This window comes from Branchiostoma floridae, chromosome 4 (assembly GCF_000003815.2).
Source record: "Branchiostoma floridae strain S238N-H82 chromosome 4, Bfl_VNyyK, whole genome shotgun sequence".
NCBI classification, from domain to species: domain Eukaryota; kingdom Metazoa; phylum Chordata; class Leptocardii; order Amphioxiformes; family Branchiostomatidae; genus Branchiostoma; species Branchiostoma floridae.
Window position 1 is genome coordinate 19576359 of NC_049982.1, and position 20218 is coordinate 19596576.

General features: G+C 41.4%; 1 protein-coding gene across 1 annotated transcript in view; it reads left to right on the plus strand.

Annotated features, from left to right (window-relative positions):
* The window catches only part of LOC118413615 (cilia- and flagella-associated protein 46-like), a 35508-nt gene extending 16432 nt beyond the window's left edge, over window positions 1–19076 (plus strand). The window contains exons 28-62 of the mRNA XM_035817141.1: window positions 159–388; window positions 581–656; window positions 835–942; window positions 1139–1307; window positions 1916–2256; window positions 3870–4070; window positions 4527–4741; window positions 5299–5527; window positions 5706–5840; window positions 6207–6410; window positions 6755–6877; window positions 7028–7178; window positions 7354–7499; window positions 8054–8200; window positions 9204–9353; window positions 9878–10021; window positions 10255–10425; window positions 10694–10783; window positions 12017–12199; window positions 12636–12733; window positions 12972–13066; window positions 13410–13600; window positions 13910–14025; window positions 14598–14794; window positions 15077–15159; window positions 15345–15439; window positions 15532–15539; window positions 15699–15734; window positions 16155–16254; window positions 16436–16548; window positions 16759–16840; window positions 17234–17370; window positions 17674–17783; window positions 18621–18720; window positions 18964–19076. Coding sequence (XP_035673034.1) covers window positions 159–388; window positions 581–656; window positions 835–942; window positions 1139–1307; window positions 1916–2256; window positions 3870–4070; window positions 4527–4741; window positions 5299–5527; window positions 5706–5840; window positions 6207–6410; window positions 6755–6877; window positions 7028–7178; window positions 7354–7499; window positions 8054–8200; window positions 9204–9353; window positions 9878–10021; window positions 10255–10425; window positions 10694–10783; window positions 12017–12199; window positions 12636–12733; window positions 12972–13066; window positions 13410–13600; window positions 13910–14025; window positions 14598–14794; window positions 15077–15159; window positions 15345–15439; window positions 15532–15539; window positions 15699–15734; window positions 16155–16254; window positions 16436–16548; window positions 16759–16840; window positions 17234–17370; window positions 17674–17783; window positions 18621–18720; window positions 18964–19043 — 4854 coding nt within the window. The 3' untranslated portion in view covers window positions 19044–19076. The remainder of the gene's footprint in view (window positions 1–158; window positions 389–580; window positions 657–834; window positions 943–1138; window positions 1308–1915; window positions 2257–3869; window positions 4071–4526; window positions 4742–5298; window positions 5528–5705; window positions 5841–6206; window positions 6411–6754; window positions 6878–7027; window positions 7179–7353; window positions 7500–8053; window positions 8201–9203; window positions 9354–9877; window positions 10022–10254; window positions 10426–10693; window positions 10784–12016; window positions 12200–12635; window positions 12734–12971; window positions 13067–13409; window positions 13601–13909; window positions 14026–14597; window positions 14795–15076; window positions 15160–15344; window positions 15440–15531; window positions 15540–15698; window positions 15735–16154; window positions 16255–16435; window positions 16549–16758; window positions 16841–17233; window positions 17371–17673; window positions 17784–18620; window positions 18721–18963) is intronic.
* Window positions 19077–20218: the final 1142 nt, after the last annotated feature.

The following is a 20218-nucleotide window of genomic DNA, read 5'->3' on the forward strand; positions in this document are numbered from 1 at the left end:
ATGTACTTCCTAAATTCAGTGTGGTGAAGGTAAGATTTGTCTGGTGCGGGTAATTTTCAATGTTACCTGCACCAGTGCAGGTATGCAGAAAAAAGTATTTTGAGCTCTGTTATGGTGATATGATAAATCTCCTGATGATATTGCTACTATTTTCCCAGGATAAGGAAGAGAAAGTAGAAGAGAAAGAACCGGACGAAAGTAAAACCGCTCCAGCCCCGACCCCCGTGTCCACCACGCCGTCCTTTGGAGACCCCTCGGAGGACCTGACCCTGAGGGCGTCCATGTACGGGGTTGTTTTCCAGTCTTACGCAGATCGTGGCCAATGGGAGGAGGGGCTAAAGGTCATGGATGAAGCAGTCCGAGTCATGCCAAGAACCAAACACAGACTGTAAGCATCCTTCATTATCTGAGATGAGACTCCTGGCAAAATATGTAACCTGAATCGTTATAATGTAATATGAGTCCTCTTGGATATAAATGTTTTGTATAACAGTTACTCTCATCACACCATTTGTTTGCTCTCAAGCTGCTCTGTTCCATCAAAATGATTAATATTTCTACACTTGCCTTTGTTCATCAGGCTCATTTTCCAACACCGTGTCCTGACCAAAGCCAAGCTGGGCAAAAATGTCCAGATGGACATACAGAAGTTTAAAGTTGGTACCCTTATTGCTTTGCTAAGATTGCATTTGATCAAGTTTGGGATTCGATAAAGAACCTTTTTTTTATTTAAGAGTTCTGTAACAGACTTTCAGTAATCATATTTGATATGTCCAAAAAAAGTATTTTTTCCTTTATCTATGAATTTATGATTTTCTATTTTGCAACATATAGGATGAGAGCGAAGCCTATGTGGCTCTCATGTGGCATCGAGTGGCTAAGAACTCCAAAGAGCCCATGGAACAGTTGGCAGCATATCAACAAGCCATTGTGGCACTGCAGGTAAGTTATGTACCAACATCTGAGCTTGACTTTGACATTGTAGCTGTTTTGATAGTCTTTATTCAAACTATTCTCATTGTCATGCTCTTTGTTCTGAGCTGCGTAACTAGTGAAAAAAGAGCTTATATCATAGCAAGCAAACCAAAGAAAGACTCAACATTTCTGTTTAGTCAAATGTTCACTGATTCATCCCCAGACCCCATCCAGTGAGTGGCAGAAGATTGACTACCTGATAGAGTTTGCAGAGTGGCTCTTTACTAATGGGTTCCCCAAACAAGATGCTCAGGACATGCTGGACTGGGCTGCGGACATTCTGCTCAACATGCAGTTTGGACCACAGTTCAAACCAGAGGAGACAGGTACTAGTAAGTATTCTACTGTCATTGAATACATGGATTCGTCAACAGCAAAAGTTAAATCTTTGATAGATCTTTCTTTATATTAAATTATTACAAACTCTTGAATTGCTGCATGTTTATTTCAATCTGTCACTGTCAGTATTTTCATACAAAGAGATTTGATGCTGTAAGACAAACTTAGAATCCTGATATTGATATATTTTGTACTTCCATTTTGCTTTTAATATGCAAGGCCGACAGTGGAAATCCTTCGGAAGAATCTTAACAGGTACAGCAATGGACAAACTGCAGGAGGTACAGGAGGTGGTATTTGCACCCAAGGCAGAGGCTAACAATATGTTATGTTACATGTCCGCAGGATACATTGACATATTACTGGGTGTTCCTTCTTGATAACAGCACTTTTTGTCATTAGCTTAGATGGCCAGCACTGTTATATTTCCTTATACGTTCTTTCTGCCACATTGCACACCCAAAAGTATAATTATCAGTCACTGAACATTAAACATGGCTCTAATGGTGGAACTGTTTCAAGTTTGTCATGCACACAGAACAGTTTGAGTGGAGTATAAGTCAGTTCCTCTAACATAACACACCTATCATATTGTTCACAGCAGGAAGAAGCTCTGCCAAACGGCGAGGAAAGGGCAAAGGTAAACAGTCCCCCCCTGCTACGGCAAAGCCCAAACCTCCGCCCCAACCACAACCTCCCGCCAAGAAGAAGGAAGAAGACGAAGAGGATGGGCCCGATCGCTACATTCCCGTCAGCCGTCCCTCCCAGATAGGCGTGGAGGTCACCAACTCCTCGCTGCTGTTCGCCGATCTGTGGCAGACACGACAGCTGGAGGCGCTGCTGCGGATCCATGTCATGCTGGCAAAGGTTGCTGGGAAGACATCCCCCAACTTCAAAGACTTTGCTGTGATGGCCTACAGATACTGCATGAGGATCTGGGAGGTTTGTGTTGGATTAGTTTATTCATTGTTTTTACCTCATATTCTGAGCATACAGCATTCATTATTGTTACATGACTATTTATGCAGCATAGCATTTAATACTATTCACTGAGACAAATAGTTTGCATACATTGTCCTTGTCATTTTTGTTGTCTGTTAATACTGAATTATAGTGCTAGGCATATATGTATCTTCCAATGTCAGTCTTTACAGATGTCTAAACTTCCTGTTATATGATAAACATAACTGATTTTTTTACCTTTGCCAGAATGGCTAAGGTTATGTTTTGGGCTTGTGAGTCTGTGTGTCTGTCTGTCTGTGTGTTAACAGCATAACTCAAGAAGTCTTGGATGGATCCCGATAATATTTGGTAGGTGGGTAGGGGTCGGGAAAACGAAGGTCGGGCCCCCTAGCGGCTTGCTAAGGTACTGCAGCAGAACCTCAATTTTTGATATCTCCTGTTCTGGACATGCTGTGATCATGATTTTTGAGTGGTAGATAGCCCTTGAGGCAGAGAGTAAGTGCTGTGAGTTTGGGCCCCCTAGCGGCTTTTTGGAACTGCAGGCACCGGTTTCCTTTCAAACTTTGGACGAGAATAACTCTACAACGTGTTGACGGATCGTCATGATTTTTGGTATGTAGATAGAATGAGTGATGACGTACATAATGGTATACTAATTATGCAAACCAACAGCTAATTTGCATAATTAATGAGGAAAATTTATAAATCCACTGCATTCCATGATAGGACTTTCAAACTTGTCACATATGTAGCTGGGAAGGAGAGAAATGTCGATAGATATCAATTATACAAATGATGGCCTCATTTGCATAATTAATGAGAAAATATGAACATGTTGACGGATCATCATGTTTTTTGGTATGTAGGTAGCGTAAGTAAAGACCTGCATAATAAGATACAAATTATGCAAATCAACAGCTAATTTGCGTAATTAATGAGGATATTTTATAAATTCACTACATTCCATGATAGGACTTTAAAACTTGTCACATATGTAGCTGAGAAAGAAAGAAATGTCAATACATTTTTATCATGCACATGATGATCTCATTTGCATAATTAATGAGAAAATATGAACGTGTTGACGGATCGTCATGATTTTTGGCATGTAGATAGCCTAAGTGAAGACTTATATAATGTGATACTTATTATGCAAATTAACAGCTAATTTGCATAATTGATGAGGAAAAGTTCATAAATCCACTGTATTCCATTATAGTACTTTCATCAAAGTTTTCACATATGTAACTGAGAAAGAGGGAAGAGAGTAAGAGGTGTATTTAAAGACTTTGAAAGAGAATAAGTCAAGAATGGATTAAAGGATCATCATGATTTTGGTATGCAATTCGATATCAATTAATTGTAACTTGGGATCTAATTTGCATGATCAATGCTGAAATTTTATAAACCAACTCCAAGCATATCATTATAAAGAAAATGAAAGGAGTAACGCATTTGTCTACAGACATCATTCTACATAACAAACCTGGTTTATTTGGCAAAGGTATGTGTTCGTGGAACTCTAGTTTTAAATGTCAAGTCATATCAGATACAGATGCATTAAATCTGTCTTCTCCCTTTCTTTTTATCAGGCATCTTTGCAATCTGTTCCACATGTGATCAAAGAGATGGCCAGGCTAGCCACAACATCTCAGTCAGAACGCCCTGCGTCACGGGGCAAGGGGGACAAGAAGGAGACACCTGCCAAAACAGACAAGCCCAAAAAGAAGGGACCAGTGGAGGCCATTCCAGCCACACTGGAGGACTGGGCATCATACGACGTTCCAGAGGAGGTGTGATATGCTCTCATGGATTTAACTATTGCACTAACATGACTTGTCACTTTTCTCATCTTAAGACAGATATTGCTGAAAAGTGTTTGAATTTGAAAAGATGTCCTTTCCTGTACACGTGGTTTGTTCATTGCTGGCAAGATACATGTCGTACACGTACATGTACATGTAGATGTAAATTGATCTGCATAATGTATTCAAGACATTACCTCACTGTCTATGGTCTTTGTATGTCACTATGTCATTATGTTATTCTGTACTTTTAACTTGGATGAGGAAAATAATTTGTGATGTGGCGGTCATTTTTTTTCAATGACATCGTGACGAATAAAGAAAGAATGATTCCAGTTTTAACTCGTCTGACAACTGAAAAGGATTGAAGAACATGCAAGAAGTCTGTATCTTCTCATGGTGTCCTTCAGCTCTCTTCTTTTTGTCCTCTAATGCACCACACAGGTGAGAGAGGCCTTCAAACATGACAACACTGGTGCAGGTGTAAACAAGACCACCATCACCAAACCCACTCTCACCCTGCACTACATGGAGACATTAGCTGACCAGCTCCGAGAACTAGGCTACAACCACCTGGCCCTGCCCATCCTCACTCTTGCTGAGGTTATTGGTGCTGATGTGCTGGGCAGTAAAGCCATGTCTTCTCTGTGGCACACCAGGTAGGTTTTTTTTTTAGTTATGAACAAAAGGACATACTACTATTTTTACTAGTAATTATTAGTTGTTTTTTTTTACATTCTACTTTATTTTTGTGACGGATCAGTGACGGATCGTTCAGTGTAATATAACCAGCTGCTGCCGCACCACGTGCCTGCGAAGCTGGTGTGTTACGCCGAAGGGCAGTTATACCGGCTATATAGATATAGATACAGATACAGATTTTATGTGATGCAGACAAAATGTTTTTGGTGCACCCAATTTTTAAAGTTGGGTGCACCAGTGCACCTAATCCCAAAAATGAATTTCCAGCCCTGTCATATGCTTTGAATGTTAGATTTGACTGGTACATTTGTATCTGGTAGCCCAAATCATTGTAGAGTGATGCTGATACTGATGTCTATCCAACTGGATCTGTAATGACTTGATTGTATGCTCGTCAGTGACAGAAACAAAATCAATGCTGTTATTAATGGCTGCCTATTTTACCATACTCTGGTAGCTTATATGTGGCAGTGATGATGATTACCATAATGACAAACGCCTGTTGTTTCCCTAGGCTGCTGGAGACCTGTCTGGAGATGAACCTGTTACCGGCGGCAGGGTTCCACGAGCAGCAGGCGGGGCCGGCCATCGCGGAGGAGGACCAGGCCGTGTCCCGCGAGGAGATTGCCAAGTGGCACGAGCAGCAGGAGCAGGTCCGCCGCGAGGAGCTGCGGCTGCAGCAATCCCAGGAGGCACTGGGCAAGTTCGTGCCTAAAACAACCACCAGTAAGGAGGACTCCCAGGTAGGTGGCTTTGGTCAATTTTAATGTTTCCTGATGTTTGATTTTGAATTATACTATTATTTTCTGAAATTATATTCATAAAAGAAATAAAAACGGTTGTGATCAGTGTTTCCATGTCGGTCTAGAATCCTTCCTGATTTGTACTGATCTTGCCCACTATTGTGTTGCCCTATATCAGGAGACTGCCCCGCCATGGACAGTGAGTGGGGTGAGCCTACGTGAGGTGTGGACAGACAAGGCAGAAGTCTTACTGAGACTAGGCTACTACCAGGGGGCCAGGACCCTGCTGGGAGAGGCACATAAAGCAGCAAAGGTAGGAGACATTCGCCTTCTATTCACTGGAGATCAGTATAGTACAACATGTAGTTTTGCGTTGTAATTATCTTTAATTTTCAAATCTTAACATCACTAGGGTTGAATATAAATGAAGTGAATCTAAATGAAGTGAAAATCAGAAACAAAAAGATACTTCTGATTTGGATATTTTCTGGTCTGTGTCTGTAATTAGATAATGAATAAGGGGAAAACTACAAGCTTATTGTTGATGACTATTATTGCATCATGATTTATACCTACTAAAAGAGAGACTCTTCAACTTAAATTAAGAATTTTAAAAGTATTTAAAGGAACCCATACGTTTTGAACTGTGCATGATAAGTCATGTTTCCCTTTTGTCCAGACATTTGGTGACCAGTGCACGGAGGTGAGGACTCTGAAGAACCTGGCACGGCTGTCCATCCTGGAGGCTAACCTGGGGCAGGCTGTCACATTACTGCAGGAGGCCCAGGCTCTGGGAGGGGACGAGGAGTTCTGGTTCCAGACTGTACTGGACATGGCAGACGCTGTGATGAGGGAAGTGGACTCAGACACTAAAGCCAAGAAGGTGATGATGAAAGGACACATGTTGCGTGATATAGTATAATTGATATTATTCTGTTACAATCTTTTAATTGTCGCTGTATTTCTAAGTGCTGTGTTTTTGTAGAGAGAGGTCACTTGGGACTCATCACGCCAGCTGCCGCCCATTGTGTTCCTACCATAGTTTCAACTCAAAGATACTGTGAACTCTTGTTGTGCTGGTTTTTGAATCTACAGTAATTGTAGTTGTAATAAGTAGCATATACCAACTGAGGTTTTAGCCATATTTTCTAAAATGAAAAATGTGTATCATGCAGCAGCAACATGTAGATGCTTCAGCTAAAATTTCTTTTCCATCCTCAACCTCAGGCGAAGAGCATCCTCCTGCATGCCATCACAGTGTACAAGGAAGTGCTGGAGAGCCGCTCTACGAAGGCTGACCAGTTTGGCTACTTTGTTGCCAGTTTTGAGGCAAAACTGGCCACCATACAGGTTAGGAAGCCACACTCTCTCTCCCTTTAACTTAAATAATTCTATATTTTGGCAATATTTCGTAAAGTTTATATATGTTAGATTGGAAGATAAGCAAAAAGAGCTTAAGGCCATCATGACCTGGTATCTCTACATTTTGTTGCTGCTTAGCTTGAAGAGGCCCTGGACACAGACACCAATGCCATGCAGGACGAACCTGTGGACATGAAGGAAGTGCTGCGACTTTTCCAGGGCTGTGCAGAGCGGCTGCTGACTGCAGGGTATCCACGCAGGGCTGCAGAGGTCATGCAGCAGCATGCAGGTGTGGTCACTGTCAATATTGAATAGAGCACTCCGACTCACTGTTATCATTTTTGAATACATGATTCCTTTAAGAAACACTTTATGCCTGTTTTGTGTTAACTTTGTGTTAAGATGAAAAGTATTTGGTAGAAAAAAAGGTGCACTTTTTTAGCAGTCGATTTCATTTGTTGCAGGTGCGCTGCGTCAGCTGGCCCGTGCTGCCACCATTCCTGAACAGCTGCACAGCTGTCTGCTGGAGGGTCGCAGGATCCTGGGACACGCTGTCAGTCTGATGGAGGAGCTGCTGCAAGATGTACAGACTCTCGCACCCTTACATGAGGTAATTAGTGGTGGATTATCCGACTCCCACTGGCATTTTAAAATCCCATCTTCATGTAATCAAGGCTAACTGTCTCTGTACCTTTGACTATAGAAACTTGGTACAAATGACTATAAACTTTACTCGACTTCGTTCTTGTTGTCTTCTTGGCCTGGTAAGACCCCAAATTCCTGCCGACATGTCCATTTTCTAACTGGAAAAAGCTGTTCCACTGATTTTTTTTTCAGGTCTGTTTTTTTTTCAGATCGGTCGAAGAAGAAAAAAAACATTTTGCACTCGTACGATGTACTGGTCCCTACACCTAACTGTTGGTATACCATACTGTGTCCTATGTTCAACCTTCCTGACCACTTAGACTTCATACTGAAGGCAACTTTTTTTTGGCCAAACTTTTTTTTCATTCGCTCGCATCAGTTTTGGAGTTCCCAAAGGATGTCATCCATATAATCAAATCAACATGGCCTAAGGTACAACTATACAGTACAGACTCTCACACCTTTACATGACGTTTTCACAAAGTCTGTAACATTCGGTATGATTTTCTCCTCCCACAGACCCAGAACATGAGCCTGCCCCTACAGCGTGAGGTGGCAGGGCTGAAGGTGAAGTATGCAGAGCTACTGGGGGAGATATTTGAGGCTGTTGCCAGAGAAGACAGGAACAGGACCATTATTGAGGCCAGGAAAGGGTCCTTACAAAGGGTATGTTTTGGGTTAGAGTGTTCATATCCATGATGAAAAAATTAAACTTAAACTTGGCAATTAGAAATCTAAAGCTATATGTGAGCATGCTTTCACGGGATAGTGTACCTGTAGAATCTGATAAAAGATTAAATGGTACTGATTCTGTTGAAACTATGTAATGACAAATATGATAACGTCCATAATGCAGAGAAATAATTATTGTTGTAATATGGTAGCAAAACTTACAACAGAATATTGTTCTTTGACATCCTTTGAGCAGGTGGTGAACATGGTATATATGAAGAAGGTATGGACAGGAAGTGATGGATGTACAGCACCTTTAGACTAGGTTATCCTGTAACTGCACAACTTCCAGTGTTGTGTGTGTAAACTATGTAGTTCAGACATTAAGGTTAAACTTATAAAGGTACACATGGTCAAATAATGATCCCTCCCATCCCTATCAGCACCTGAAATATAGATTCTGAACCAGAATCGGTGATGTAAGCATGGGTTAATCAGTAATTTTTGTTTCTTTTTTTTACAAGACTGTCATTATCCCATTTTTCAACACAGCTATTCCTGCAATCCTACCTGGTTTTTATTTTACTTTTCCAGGTATACGCACCACTGTTTTTAAAGTTTCCCAAATGTTTGGGAATGCACTTATTCTACACAGGGTCCATAATTGATTGACAAATGTATGGTTTTAGAGTAAAACAAAGTTTGTATTTTTATTGTCGTTGTCTTAAGTAAAAGGCTATCTAAACATCCATTACACAAAAACCAATGCCCTCTGATGTACAAAAAAATCCATCACATTTTCAGTTTGCAGCTTTTTTTAATTATCTTTTTATTATATATACGAGAAATACTTTTACATGGCTCATCGTCCTTCCTTTGTGACGTTTTCTGTAATGATGAGTAATACATGGAAGTTATGAACCCTGATGTTAAAATTATTATCACTCCACAACAAGGTCATACTAGATGTAATCAAGTTATGTGGCTAACTCCACAGATGGTGGAAGACTACATCAGGTCCACTCCAGATCCCCATGGAGTAGAGAAAGAGTGGGGCGCGGTGATAGCCACCCTTCCACAGTCTGCCATAGTACAGCTCACTGCAGCACACAGTCTGGCCAGGGGATATACACCTCTCAGGGCTAAGGTAAGAACTCGCTGGGACTTGTAATTACTTCTAGATGTTTTACAGCAGATGGAAGCAAAAATCTTCTTGGGAAGGAGGCTTAGTAATGATGTTTAACTGTCGAAGTTGCTTAACAGTATTCTTGTGTAAAATAAAGAAGACTAGTTGTCAAAGCTTTGCAGCAACGTTATTCTGTCTTTACTCACTCACTGACCGTCCAGTTTAGCGTCCGTTGTTCCCTGTCTTGCAAGGGTTGGATGTTGCTGGATGTTGTTTAGGTCTCCCGCTACCTCTGTCAAAGTGGTTGGCTGTTTGTAGACTCATTTTGCAAAAATCTTCTTTGACATTGTCTACCCATCTCTTCTTGGGGCAACCATGAGGATACTGGTCCACTACAGATAAGTTCATGACCTTTCTTGGCCAGTTGTCATGGGTCATCTCTGCACATACCAACGGAGTCTGTTGTAGCGCAGGATGTCACAAAGCCTAATACTAAACAGCCAAACAATATATTGCAGCAGAGTCTTTTTGCATGTGCTCCCTAGAGCCTGTACCTGACAGGGCGTGTGCTGAGCGTGCTGTCTGCCCACCTGAACCCTGACCACCCCTCCCAGCAGTGGGAGCTGCAGTACCTGGACCTGAATGCTGTCCTACCTGACAGCACAGGCAGGATTCCTGAGGAAGAACAGGTCAGATAAGACGTCTTTAATTATAGTTTTCAGCATCTCGTAATTTTTTCAGTGATTGTTTTACTTTTAGTGGAAAAGAAATAGAAACGGCAATGAAAAGTGATGACACGTCATAACATTAAGAACTGTAGATTTCTTGGATACAATAAGTATGATTTTTTAAGGGATACAGAAGGGTGGGGAATTGCCATTTGTTCCTTTTGAATATGTTTGTATTATCCACCCATCCCCAGGGTGAGGGTGAGGTTGGGACAGAGCCACCCATGTCAGACAGACAACAGGCCAAGTACACACAGCAGGCACGGCAGCTGAAGGCCGGCTGGCAGCAACACCAGTCTGTCCTGGCACAGGCCAGCGAGGTGCTGGTCCAGTGTCTCAAACTCTCCCTGCAGCACAAATACACTGTAAGTACTCATGTATGTCAACCTTGATAAGACTTATCCTATACTTGATAACACAGAAAAGTCGTAGTATCATTAGATACAGTGCTAGTAACATAATCATTCAAAAGACTTAAACACAGAATTGAATTTTGTACCAATAGCTATAAATTCACACTATTTTCACTGTATCATGCCATTGGTTGTGGTTTCTGTTGAAGCAAGCTCTGTATATGAAGTAGAATAGATCTATAATTTTACTGAAATGCTGTTCTTTTTTCTGTGTTTACAGGACATTGCTGGAGCAGCAGCGCTGGAGCTGCTGGAGTGTCTGGGACAGTACGACCCAGCGTCTGCCTCACAGTACCTCGCACTCTTCCAGGTACAGTCTAGTTTAACTGTCATTGGTAGTTATGTACGAATATCATTTTGGGTACTATCCATGGTACTGAACGTAACTCCAACTCGAAGTGCTGCCCTTTGGTACTTAATGTAGTGCTGTCCATGGTACTGAATGTAGTGCTATCCATTGTACTGAATGTAGTGCTGTCCATGGTTGAATGTAGTGCTGTCCATGGTACTGAATGTAGTGCTGTCCATGATACTGAATGTAGTGCTGTCCATGGTACTGAATGTAGTGCTGTCCATGGTACTGAATGTAGTGCTGTCCATGGTACTGTATGTAGTGCTGTTCATGGTACTGAATGTAGTGCTGTCCATGGTACTGAATGGAGTACTGTCCATGGTACTAAATCTAGTGCTGTCCAGTACTACTGATTGTAGTGCTGTCCATGATACTGAATGTAGTGCTGTCCATGATACTGAATGTAGTGCTGTCCATGGTACTGAATGTAGTGCTGTCCATGGTACTGAATGTAATGCTGTCCATGGTACTGAATGGAGGTCACTTACTAGGTACTGTCCATGATACTGAAACAGGTCACATAATATTCATGATACAAACAGGACTTCAAATGTTGCTAAATGCAGTTCACATAATGGAAGCATTTTACAACTGTTTGCTGTGTATTTATTTACCTGTAGCAGATATCATCGGTCGACGTGATCAAATGTAGACATGTTCGCACATGTCTACACACGACGGGGTTATACCGCCCCTTACGGGGTGACATACCCTTTCGTAGGCTAATTACAAGACGGGGATGCGCCAGGTCTCCCGTCCGGGTGAATGATGTAATTCACCATGTGGCTGATACGAGACAGAGGTTCGCCAGGCCTCCATCCGGGTGATTTGAAGTGAATCACCAACTCCCGACAGAAGGATTTGCACCAACGCACACCGCACCATCGCACGTGTGGGGGTTCTTTAACGTGCATGGGGTATGGCTCTCCCCATACACGGGACCTCCATTTAACGTCCTATCCGAGGGACGACTCATTTTTCACTTGAGTAAAGTGAGGAAAGTCGTGTAAAGTGCCTTTCCCAAGGGCACAAGACCGGCAACACGGTAGGCGGATTCGAACCGGCGACCTCTCGATCACGGGCCGAATACAATACCACTGTGCTACGCGGCCCCATGTAGCAGATATAGTACATTGCTACTGCTTATATACATGGATGAAAGATAACTTAAGAGTCACTTATCACCCCCAGAGCTGCCACATGTCCCAGACCATGTCAGAAGTGTTGCAGAAGGCCCAGCTGGATCCCAGCATGTCCCGTCAGGCAGCGCTCATGCACCAGCGAGCATACCTCCTGTCCAGAGATGTGTCCACTAACCTGGCCCAGGGTACAGTCATGAAGAACATCGTCAGCACACTCAGCTCTAAGTCTCAGGTAAATACAGCACAAATAATGTTTTTATAGATGCTTAAGATTACATGAACAGAATCACACAGTCAAACCTTTTGAAACTTAGGTATTGATACACTTTTATCCAGCCATCATCTACCAACGACTGCTTCTGAGAATTTTTCTATCCATTTCTGTTTTATGTAAACCAGAGTTATGCCAGAGTTGCCCATCTCAGTGACATGGTGCTGCATTGCAGTGGGTTCTTGGAAATGTGTGTTACATAAAAAAGAACAATTATATACAAACATGGACATGCACAAAACTTAACAGGCTAGGCTGCTAGGCCATTGCCCATATCAATTATCTATATTTCAGATACAGATTTCATCATACTCATGCATACATTACTGAAATGTGAGTAACTGTTAAGAAAGTCTGTTGTAGCCTGATAGTTAACCTTTTTCTATGACTTCCCCAGGCCTGGAAGAGACTGAGTGTAGACCTGGCCCATCTGGACCTACTGAAGGAACTCCCACCCAACTTCACCATCTTTGTACTGCAGCACTCACCTGACAAGTAAGGATTTCTACATTGCTAAGATTCTATGAACTATGCAGGGTTATTCACCTTTGTGTTCAATGTTGTTGCCTCCATTTCCTTTTGATCAATTCATGATGTAACTCTTGTTGAATGGATTTTTATCACTCCTACCTTGTCAAACTGAATTATTGGGCTACTTCTGAATCAGACTTTAATCAGTTACATAAACAACAAGTCACATAGTCTGCACTAACATCCTGTTTTCATCATGTAGGTGCTTCCTGTATGGTTCTGTGTTAGACAAGCCTCCACAGGGTAAGACTGGAACTGCTGGGGACAAGAAGGGGGCAAAACAATCACAGACTTCAGGTACTTCTAACTGTTTAAAGAAATGTTCATGGATGATTCAGCTGATTCTTATTCCCCTTTTGTTATGCTGATGTAAGGCCTGATTTTTTTCAACAGTGAAACGTAGCATTGAAGTTGGAGACATTCACAATGTAGTAAGATAGCACATTACAAGACATGGTGAATGATCTAGACACAATGAAGGACCTAGCTAGCAGGAGGCAAGAGTTCCATAATCTATCATAGAACTTCTCAACTGTTTGAATGCACTCCAAGATGTTTGAGCCAGTACAGGACCTGCTGAAATTCCAAACAATACGATACATGTAACTCTGTGCCCTCCCTCCTGTTGTGTGTACTGCAGTGATGTCCAGAGCGAAGGTTGCTCGTCAGGCCGTGCACCCTGAGACGGTGGACGAGCTGCTGGGGCGGTGGCAGGAGTTCCGCAGCGATGTGACCCAGCTGCTGCTGCGGCAGGAGGGCCAGCGCACGCAGTACGTGCAGAGGATGAAGATGCTGCAGAACATCGACTCCGACATGAGGGTCGTCGGGAAGGTACAACAGAAAAACAAGACATTATGATATCATGACTTATATGTAAAACTGATAAACTTGAAAGAACTATTCCAGCTGCAAAAGTCATTAGAAATTTCAAGAAAACTTTCAACAGAAAACTGCTTTTGCTGATATATATCACCTTCCAATAATATCAGAACTACTATGTGCTATTGTTCTGTATGACAGGATGTCAATGTTCATGAGAGGCAAATCTGTAGATTTAGCAACATTCTACTGCGAGAAAAGTCAGGAAACTGTATCACAATTCAGTCAGCTCTGTGAATCATGTGCCATTACTTCATCCAGGGTTCTGGAGATGACAGTTTGGAAGAGTGGAAGCTGCAGGAGCGGTTCTTAGAGCTGGTGGGACAGATGGAGGACTACCTCAAGCCTATCATCTCACAGTTTGATGCTATCTTCAGGTGGGCTTACTGCATGGACTGTATCATAGTCATTGTATTTTTCTGTTTTTCAAGGAAAATATACTGTAAAAATTGTAGATTCAATGTGTGAAATATTTTAACTATGGTAAAGATCATAATAGATTTTTGCTGATATTTGACACAAGTATATTGTTGCTAACATAAAGACAGCATCTAATTCCATCCCATTTTCATTCTAACTTACTTGACATATACTAGCATATCTGTTATTGCTGTTTGATAGTAGCAGCAACTAATTCAGAGCTTTGCTTTTTTTTTCTTCCCAATATATTCAATATTGCCGCTTGGTAAGTTTTCATGCATTTTAGTTTTAGAGGTGATATTTATACAAAAGAATACATCTTGGGTGAAAGGACATGTCAAAAGGCATAGGTCCAATTAACATTCTGGTGAAGGTCAATGTGGGTGGTGCTGGTGTTAACATACACTGTAAGGTCAACTTAATGTTATTAAATCACATCTGTTTCTGTAAAAGGTTCGTGTGGTACTGTGGAGTTGTTACTGCTTTACTTGTACAAGAAAACAACTTCATTTTGACCTTTTCCCTACAGGCCCTCCACCACTGCCACGGTGGCTTCCGGCTCCAGCAGTCAGGCCCAGGATGACTACATCCTGCTCCTGGCAGACCAATGGTTGATGCAGCTCCCCCTAGAGGCCTTGAGCATACTGCAGAATACAGGAATCAGCTCCCTGTCCAGAGACTTCTCCCTGCAGATGTTGTACCACAGGATTCACAGGGAAGCAGAAGGTTGGATCATTTACAGTTGTGGTTGTTTTTTTACTGTGAATGGTATTCTAATGATATTAGTTGAATGATTTTCAACACCTGCATGCCTAATAAACATCTAAAATTGGACAAAACATGGTGTCTGTCTTTAAAATGAGACATTATCCCAAGGCTTGTAGCTCAGGCCTTTCCCACTGACACTGCTGTGGCAAATGTACTGTTTCACATGGTGTCATCACAAGTGTGCAAGTCATGTGATTTGCCCTGACTCAAACTTGTCATGTTTTGCGCCTGTTGTTCTAGATGAAGATGCACGCAAGGACCCAGGAAAGGCCCCCAAGTCTCCACCTAAGAGCCAAAAGGGGGACAAGAAGCCTCCCAAGACTGTATGTGTTGTTTGTTTGCTTTTGATTGTCCACCAAGATGTGCTCTTGCAATTCCCTGTATTTGTACTACTTAAAGTTGGAATGCTAACAGAAACGTTCCAAATTACATTCTCAGTATGTCAGCAGTCGTCATAAACTAGGTAGTTTCATAGATGGATATTTACTCTTTCTCTCCAACCTTGCAGGCTCCCATCGACAGGTTCATCCCACCTGGCTGCCTGCCACTGGACACCTCCATGGTCAAATGTATCCTTTTCAGTCATGATGTATATCCACAAGTGTAGTGGATTCACTGGGGTAATCATGCTTTGTAGAGTCTATGGGTATGTAGTAGAGTGGACTCCCTTCAGCTCACAGACATCTATCGCACAGGTACCACAGTCAGTCCTAAGTAAGACATCTGGAGCTGCATAGTTCCAATTTAGAACTTTCATCCTGCCTGCTTTATGTACTGAATGCTTTGTAGAATCTGATAAATACTGTGAGTAATAAAGATTTAACATGTGCCACAAATGTTTTGATTTCTTAATGATGCACAGATATTGTTGATCCGTATGAAGAGTGCTCTGAAACAGGTGGGAGTCATTACTTTTGTGTCATGCTTGTCTGAATTGTAGATTCAGAACTTTTTTAATATTCAAGAAAAAAGTCTAAGCTACAGATAACTCATGGTGATATCAAATTCTGTTACTGTTGCTCGAGAAGGAAGGAAGAATTTTGGTTTCTGATCAGAAATTGTCTTACCAATTGATGATAGAAAATATCATTTTGATTCCTTTTCAATATTACACAGATTAAGCACTACAAGAATGTCCAGTATTGACTGTGCAGAAAATGAGAGACATTGCAATGTCATATAACTGGTATCAATTTGCAAATTTAAGATGTAGTCAAAATTTGCAAATTTAAGGTGTAGTCAACTGTAACTTATGCTTCCTGGCACTAGTACCATCATGATTAATTGTTATAACAAGTTGCTGTTTTTTAAATGACAGAGGAGCACCGGCCTATCCTGACCTTCTCTGACATGATGAAGACTTACCCACAGTTGACTGGGCGCTGGGAGGGCATCATGGGAGATGACCACATACCGAGGTAAGGAAACACCACTCAGACACAGATTGAACATTCATTTTCATGTTCAATTGATCTGCATAACGTTTGTAAATCATATCTGAAGATTGTAAGTTATGGTATCTGACACTATGCTGTAGCAGATTCAGCCAGCCACCTTTCAAATCATCACACATGACCTTCTTGTACCTTCAAACTGTAGCCTTGGTGAGTGGGAGAACCTGATGACAGAGGGTTCAGGGTTTGTGTTCTATGGGATGGAGAGGCTGGCCTGTTACCCTTCATCCATCAAGCTGGCTACCATGAACCTGCAAGGTAATCATCTCAGTTACTGTCAGCAACTGACCATGTACAAGCATCTTCAGTTATTTGCTGAGAGTCATAATATACATTTCCGCTTCTAAGGGTTTTATTTTCTGCTTAATCAATTGTTTACAAAGATGATATACATATCCTACATGTCTTCTTGTATTATACATCAATGAATAGAAATGGAATGAAAGCTGATGTTAATTTTGTCTGCAGGCTGCATGATAATGATGCTGCTGGATCACACACAGACCAACAAGAGCTTCCGAAGACAGTCCAAAGCTGATGTGCACAAGAAGTAAGAGTTTTTTACTCAATTAAAAAAAAGACTGAAAATTTCTTAATATCTTCTTAAGTCATTGTAAATTCATTCTTTGCAATTAACGCTAGTTCACCTTTATTCGCAGGGTAACCTATATTCGTTGTGTTTACTAACACGGTATTAAGGGACAGACGGTGGTTTCAAGTTGTAATACGTTCAAAATATTGTAGTTTGAAACTCTCGTGCGTCGACTTGATATCCCTAAATACCCATTTCTGACAGCAACGGATATAGGTTACCCCACGGATAAAGGTGAACTAGCGTTACCTTTCAGCTGTGAAAGTGTCCTAACAAATAGATAAGCATAGGGGAAGAAGTTTAGTAATTGTTGAAAGTAACATGAAGTTGATATTTCTCTGCCCTTCCCAGTGCTACCCTGTTGTCCCTGGAGAAACACCTGGAAACAGCCATGCTGCTGAGTCTGTCAGGGGTGGGCTGTGTCCTCACCAACCAGTGGCACTGCACGCTGGAGGAAAACGCACAGAAACTCAACAAGGTCATGAAAGGTAAACAACACAGGATGTTTCTGTTGCGTTTTGGTACTCAAGGAAGACTTTAAAAATATCTCTTTAGATGTGAAGATGAATTTTTTTCGTGGCTTTCAAGACTTATTTAGCATCATTGTTTGACACTATTATCAATTTCTTGCTTGGCCCTCTGCCAGGATTTATTGCTTTTCATCCTTGCATTGATTCCATGGAAAAATCTGCTTGTTGGGTAGACCTACATTTTTGTATACCTCCCAGGAAATCTTTGGAATGGTCCTAACTTCCTACTAATACATGTGTGTCATTTATATGATTGTACAGACCTGTTGGGAATAGGAAAGTCCAGTGGACAGGCTGTGAGAGGTCTGTTTATTCCTCATCTCATCAAGGAGGAGAGAGAGGGGGAGGGGGAAGGGGCTGAGGAAAACAAGGTGAGGTCATTACTCATTACATACAACAGTTGTATATGTTTCATTTAGGAGAAGGTAGAGTGATGTACAATGTAGAAAAAAAAGTGATTCAGGAAAAGTATTGGCTATATAGCATGACGCTGTCCTATACAAGTTTGACGATCTCTGCCGAATAAGACACGAAAAGACCGTGTCTTATTATAGCCAATACTTTATGCCTGATGTCTTGTCATGGTCAATATTGACTAACAAACATGTATAAGCCACACATGTCTTATTTGTGAATGGCTGTAATATAGTCATGCATGCAAAATGACAACAGAAGGCTTTGGCTCAGATCAGAGAAAAGGTCGTTTGCTAGCCTGGCCTGGAGAGTTGTAAGCTGTCTTTGCTCTTGTTGTAAGAGGAAATGTTGCATTTTGTTGTCTGATGATTATGTATGAGAATGAGTAAGATAATGTTCAATTGTAAAGATGTCAAAGAGAGAGGTAGTTTGGCAGTAAACGATGACAGACACACAAAAGTTGCCGTAACTAATCTCATCTCCTGTATCCGTTAGCTGGGTACTTCCACAGCCAGGACAGATTCTCCCCTGATGTCTTTTTAAATGACAGGACCATTACTCATTTTACAAGCTGAATCATCCATGATCTCAAGGGCATTTTATCAGCAAAATGTTTCTTCATTTCTGTGGATCCTCAGAAACCTAGTCCAGGGTCATTCTGTAGTCAATACCAATATGAATGTTCCAGAGCCAGGTGACAAATCTGTTGGACTCTGATACATGAGTGAACCTACTGTGCTATGTGCTATGTTGTAGGACAGTTATGACTTCATGCATTTGAACAATGTTGACAGGCATTAGATGCAGCCATGGGAAAGTCAGCAGGAGAATCACAGGCTGCCTCAGACGTCCCCCCCACCAGGGAAACCCTTCCACCTGCTACAGCTGATACAGGTATGTACAGGCAGCAGACAGGGTTGTCATTCAGTAACACTGTACACTAATTATACTGGTAGCACTGAATAACACAGATCTGACCAGGGGCATTTTAGCATGTCACATGGCAGATCTGTGTCCCTGCTCCTGTATTTTACTACGCTATTTAAAATTTCCATATAACAAATGACTATTGTACAATATTGTAAGTTTGAGTGCAGTGCAGTGAAGACTCATCAGGTGTCCTCGTGTTGCCTGCAGGTCATGAGGAGATCCCCAGCACCAGTCGGCAGTGGTTCAGCATGGTGGTGTACGGTCTCCCCAACCTCATCCTCACCTAACTCCTGCCTGGCATTATCAACAAGGAAATAATAGCAAAGATAAAGTCTTAAATCTTATTAAGGCGTTCTTCATTTGTTAGTGGTGCAGTCACTTCAACCTACGTGTGCATGGGATGTTTTTTCTTTGAAATGTTGGGAATCTGTTAGTGGGTTTACCAGTGATTAAGGCTTCCAATGTGAGCAGCTTGTATGTCAGTGATGATTTACTTAATCTAAACTCTTGTCAGAAAAATAGCACTTAAACTGTTAATCATTCCATTATCATAGTGACATGCTTTGTTGGTTTGTTTGTAAATGGCCCTTTGGAGGACATATGTACCAGAAGACTGTGGTCATTTTTACGTTTGCATAAAATTTCAGAGCACTATATATATATCCAATACAACAATAAAATATGTACAACATTGAATGGAGTTCATTTTTGCCATTTTTGGTTTTGTAATTACTACTTAAGGTCCAATATGAATTATTTGATGAAGCAATAATACATAGCTTTGTTTAAATTTGCACAGTATTTAAAGTCACAAGCAGCCACAAATCATGAGAAGGGTTGTTTCATCATCAACTTGATGTAGGTTGTTTTTTTAGATACCTGCTATAGGGGTCACTGCTATGGTAGTCCAGGTAGAGGTAACTTCAACTCAGGTCGAACATGATGTTTTTTCAAGTTATAGAAGTAGTGCAATGCTGCTTTTCTTCTCCTCTCATTGTTAGCCAACCACAAAGGTCACCCCTACTCCTCTTGGTGAGTTTATTGATTTCCTATACAAGCACAGGTTTTATGTGTGTAGCTACCCATATACAGGCTTTACATCCTAGATTCGTGTTTGAGTGTAATTTATATATGTTGGGTGGAAAATTGTATTGAAGCACAAGAGGAGAGTAATACAGTCTACTGGCAGTTTTTCTGCCTCTTGGGATTCGAACCCAGGCCCACCCGACCACCCCAACGCAATAACCACTAACTAGGCTAAAAGGTCCGGCTGACTAGACTGGTGGCACTTGAACCCCACTGTTACAGCATGTAGGTGATATGATTTGTAGGAGTGGCATGTTATATGTTGTTATTGAGTGCTATTTATATCAGGGAGTTCTCACTATATTTACTAGTCGTAATTAAATTCTCTGAGTCACTTTTTTTTAATAGCAGTACTAAAAACCCCCTCGCACCAGAC